The sequence below is a fragment of the Fopius arisanus genome, unplaced genomic scaffold (genome assembly GCF_000806365.1).
Source record: "Fopius arisanus strain USDA-PBARC FA_bdor unplaced genomic scaffold, ASM80636v1 scaffold00020, whole genome shotgun sequence".
In the NCBI taxonomy this organism is placed as follows: domain Eukaryota; kingdom Metazoa; phylum Arthropoda; class Insecta; order Hymenoptera; family Braconidae; genus Fopius; species Fopius arisanus.
The window spans coordinates 507461-512559 of NW_011887759.1; the positions used below are offsets into that span (position 1 = coordinate 507461).

At 35.2% G+C, this 5099-nt stretch overlaps 1 protein-coding gene across 1 annotated transcript in view; it reads left to right on the forward strand.

Annotated features, from left to right (window-relative positions):
• Positions 1-5099, forward strand: part of ome (dipeptidyl peptidase 4 omega) — a 174686-nt gene that overhangs the window by 153208 nt on the left and 16379 nt on the right. Inside the window, exon 9 of the mRNA XM_011301224.1 lies at positions 3157-3379. Coding sequence (XP_011299526.1) covers positions 3157-3379 — 223 coding nt within the window. The remainder of the gene's footprint in view (positions 1-3156; positions 3380-5099) is intronic.

The window sequence follows — 5099 nt, forward strand, 5'->3', positions numbered from 1 at the left end:
GCAGCTTCTGATTTCTGATGGGAGGAAGAACCCGTTGATTAATTTTTAACTTTATTGCTATCTCGAGGAAAAATGCAGTTAGCGCGAATACATTTGCCCGCGAGTATTTGAATGGAGATTCGGTCGGAATTTATTTGGCTATCGTAAATTTACTCAGCCATTGAGACTTTTTTGCATGAAGAGTCTTCTGAAGTATCAACCTGTGAGTGCCTCAAGAAGAATGAAATGTGCGGGAATTCGTCGATAGGGGCTCCTTAGGAGATAGATTTGTTGATTCCAGGTCACAATCTATATTTTTCTGTGAGGTACTTTTTTTACCAATGGATATTCGATTGCGGAATTCTACAAATTACTCCGTTTATTGATTTCAATTTGAAAATTGAAGATTTTATCACTTGAATTTTATTCAAATTTTTCTTCGTTGTTGAGTTTTTAGAAATATTTTGAAACCCAGAATTATTTTTAAACAATGAATGGAAATCGTGTTATAATAAAGGGAAGTAAATAATTAAATGTAGGATACGATATTTCGGTGTTTCAATTTAGTGAATTATTTATTAAAACTTTAGCCAGAAGTAACGCTGGAGAAGATCCAATAATACAAATAGTATTCCTTCCCAAAGTTTCAAGATAAATGACTCGACATCTTAAAATCAGCATCTGACCTATTTTCCATGAAATATTTCCTACATGTTGAAGAATTTTGAAAAAGAAGTTTAAAGTCCAAGTGAGAAAGCTTCCTCGTATGCTCTTTAACTTCTTTAAAAAGAGATAACAAACAATCCTCTTATCGCATATTCTTCATCTTTTATTTTCGAGTGGATGAAAAGGTAACTGCACACTCTCCCCAATTTCATCAAGATCTCTACTGAAACGAATAGCTCTTCTGTCGAAACAGCCTTCCGTAACAGCAGTTTCGTCCACAATATACTTCCACGTTTTCCAGCTTCGAATTTGCCACTTCCATTATCCAAGAAATACCGAAAAAATCTCAATTTATTTTCACACCTGTAATCTAATTAATTCCTGATTTTTTTCACCACAACAATTTTTTAAAATTGTAGATTTTAATGAGAAAAATAATTCCTTTCACCACGTGAATTTTGCCAGAAGAAAATAAAGTTAGCACAAAGAACTCTCTTTCTCAGTGTTGAGTTCTGAAACGTTAAAAATCTTAAATAAAAAACTGCATTAACTATTCCAGTCAACGGTTATTATTTATTTTTTTTTGCTTTTTTTTGTCCAGAAATTGTAGCAGGAAGAATTGTTTTCTTGATATAAATTATAGCTGGAAGTGTGCAACGAACGTTAATCATTGGGAGCTTGAAATTAATTCTGGTTTTTGCATGAAGCTCTTGGGTTCAGTGATGAATCATGGAAAGTTATGGGATCTGAAGGTTTGTCCCCCATGGTGATCATGGAGGCATACCCACACCCAATAAACGGAGACACTTTTTGTCCGTATTTAGCCGCTCGATATGTTCTAACAGGATGTGAAAGGGTCACCCACAGGACAACAACTTTACTCCATCCCCTACTTTCTGGAACTTTCCTATCACCTCGGCTGGTACCTTTGGGAATGCCAAAAATATTGCCCTCGTAACTACGTAGAATTCCATACATTATAACCTTTGAATAGCAATCATTTTCTCGACACCATAATTTACCGGTATTTTTTCATTTGCGCTGATGAAAAACAGAGAGCATCGGGAAAAAATATAAAAGCCAATTGAATGTTTTTCCCAAATACCGCGGAGAAAATATCATTCCACTGAGTGATTATTTTTCATTTTGGAAGAGATTTTTATTGTAGAAATATTCGGTAATTGATTGAATGGATGCGTTTCATGGCTGATTGAGAAAACCATGTTGTGATTTAAACCATCGGTCTGTCGAGGGTAAAAAATAGGAATTCGTTAGCGGAGAGATTTTTCGAGCCACTATTGGTTTCAAGTTGATGAATGTGGGTAGATAATTGATAGAACTAATTCAATTACACGTGGAGAGCAAAAAATATGATATCGGGCGAATCTTGCTTGAAATAAAAATGGTATTTCCAATGGAATACAAATCTAGTTCAATTTACTATTATTATTGCCATCTAGAATTTAAGAGGACCATCGAAATAAATATTAAATTTTTCACAGTTCACCACATTTTTTTTCAATTATTCGTTTCAACATTCCAATTGTTGAATATGCGTTTGAACTATAAAATTTATAAATTCGCGGGTCAACGGATTTTCTGTCTCTGGTGTTCTACAAATCTTTCGATTGACTGCCCCTACCCCATGTCATTCGACACACAACAAAAAAATATATATTTCACTCTAGTATATTCTGCATTAAATTCTTGTCTATTCTATTTATTTATTGCGAATCATAGAATCAAACGAAAAATATTTTTTTTATTGAAAATATTTCAGAATCAAATGAGATAAAGAATGCCTTCTAACCATGACTGTTAAATCAAGCATAAAGTCTGCTAGATTCGAGTATATTTCTTTCTCCTAGCACGCATCGCAGTGCTCTCGTAAAATCCAACGAACAACCAAGTCCATGACCTGGAAATCATCCCAGGGGGAATCAACTGAAAAAAATCCATGGAAAATAGATGAATTACGTGTTGCCACTTACATCTCTATTTTCTCCGTAACTAGCAAAGAGAGAGTCCAAGTCATCAACTTGTTCCGCGAATAAATTGAAATTCATATCATCCGCCTCATGTAGAGTAAAATTTCTCCCCTTCAATTTCGATTCACGAAGAAATGAAAAATAAATTGCGGGACAATGAAAATTTCATATTTCCTCAAGCACTGCGTAATAAAGTTGCTTTGTCTTCTTATTTCATTTTGCCTGAAGCTTCAATGGTAAAAACAACTGATGAATCTCACGAGAACTGACAATCTGACCTAAATTATAATTCAGTATAACTAAAACGCTTGAAAAATTATTATAAACCTTCTTCTCTGAAGAAAATACAATTCTTCAACTACAAATTAATAACAATTACTAACAATATATTAATATAATTATATAAACAAAAAAAATAATTTTCTCGTTATTTGACAAGTGTATTTCATAATTCCAGTATACTTGATTAATTGAAAAAATAAGTTTCCTGGTGCTGACATTATGAAAATTCTTGCTTTTTCAGGTACTATTTGGCGACAGTACCAGGTGATCCGGGTCAGCAACATCTGTACCGAGTGTCGACCCTAGAGATGGTGTCAGTCCCCGAATGTCTCAGCTGTGGGGTTAAGAGTGATGCCGATGGTACATACTGTCTCTACAACGAAGCAGAACTCTCACCAGATAACAGTCACTACATACTCACTTGCGCTGGTCCTGGTGTACCCGATGTCTCAATATACAACAGTGTAAGCTATCTCTCTCACATTCTCGTTTTTCCCTGAATGTTGCATTACACTCGACCGGAATCGAAAATGTCGTTCATGCCACTTTATTACCTCATGCCATTCCCACCTCTGTGCGGTTCCACTCGAAAATGCACACACAGATGGAACTCAATTTTATGGGATTTTTGGATGTTTTTTTTTCTAGTCCACTTTATCGTTATTTTTGCAAATGGGAAAAAACTCATATTCGCTGGAGAAAATGTGGGTCAATTTTACCACGCTAACCCAGAATAACGAGAGATTTCCATCATTTTTTCATTATACAGAGAGCTGAAAGGAAAATTAAACTAGTATAACGACTCTCAATGTATAACTTTCGGGGATTATCAAGCTGTTCTTTCGATTGAGTCGGATGAATTATTATTTTCTACGTATTTTTTTTATTTTATGAGAAATTCTCCTGCTAAAGAAGTGAATTATCAGTGCACACTGAAAAAACAATTGTGTCGAGCAAATTTACTGACTGCCAGAAAATCCACACATTTCAAATGCAAATACTTATGTACATCTACTTGTAGCGAGTAAATTGACTTGGGAGGAGTAATTTTTTCTCAGTAGCTACTAAAACAGAACTTTTCAACTCCCCTTCTGACCACTTCTATATTTTTCTACTGCCTCTGGAGCATTTTAACAGGCAACTTGAGCGTTAATTCCCTCTGATAGTACTCTGATAGTACTTCATGTAGACTCAGAAAGTGACGATCACTGAGTACACGCAAGAAAGACAATAAGAGCCCAGCAACTTCCTCCATTTAATCGCATTAACCCGAATGGCATTCAGGCCATTTGCCTCCTGGAGGCAAAAGATGAAAAAGCAGTCTGAAAAAAAAATCCATAAAATTGAGAAAAATAAACTGGGGTACTCTGGTTTTCACATCTTTTCGCCCAAGTGAAAAATTTCACCCAAAGAGAAAAAAACGAGAGAGATTCGGCCGGAAGAGGTGTTCATTGCTCAGTCAGGATTTTCCATTTCCGATCGTTTACTCTAGCTTTTCCCCGCCAATGTGATTTTTCCTAATTAGTTCCGCTTTTCACCATTGAGATGACAGATTTACCTGCAAATTCTATGTTAATGGAGGAGTAAAGTAGCGGAGAAGTCATTGATCTTTGGGAGGGAAAACCAATTTGCTCATTTCGTTTGATATACATACCGAATAGCGCAAATTTCCTCTGAAATATGAGTTGAAATCGACTCAATGGACCGATAACTCCGCAATTTCACGCAATATTTGCAGAGTGTTGCAATCAAAGCAACATAAATGGCTGAGTGTAAAAACCGAATAAAATAATCATCGCATTATTGGACGCAATTGAATACGTGATTAAAGTACGCATCACCCAATCCTCCCTCTTGCGTTAAATTCAATGAGCTAGTAAATAAACAAAGCCTGTTGGTCAAGTACTCACTCGAACGTTGAAATGCGCATGAGGAACAACAAATAAAGTGAATGATTCGATACGAAAGTTATGAATGGCTTGTCCATGGAGCTGTAAGTGGACAAATATTACAGCACGTTTAATTGCTCCATTTATTTTAAGCTTTCCAAAACAAATCACGCCACAAAAACAATTAGTAAAAATTTTATAACATAATCAGCAATCTCAGAAAGAATTATCTCTCTCATCAAAATTAATATATTTTCGGTGAGAAAATAAAAATACCAATTTCATGAGAAATCAT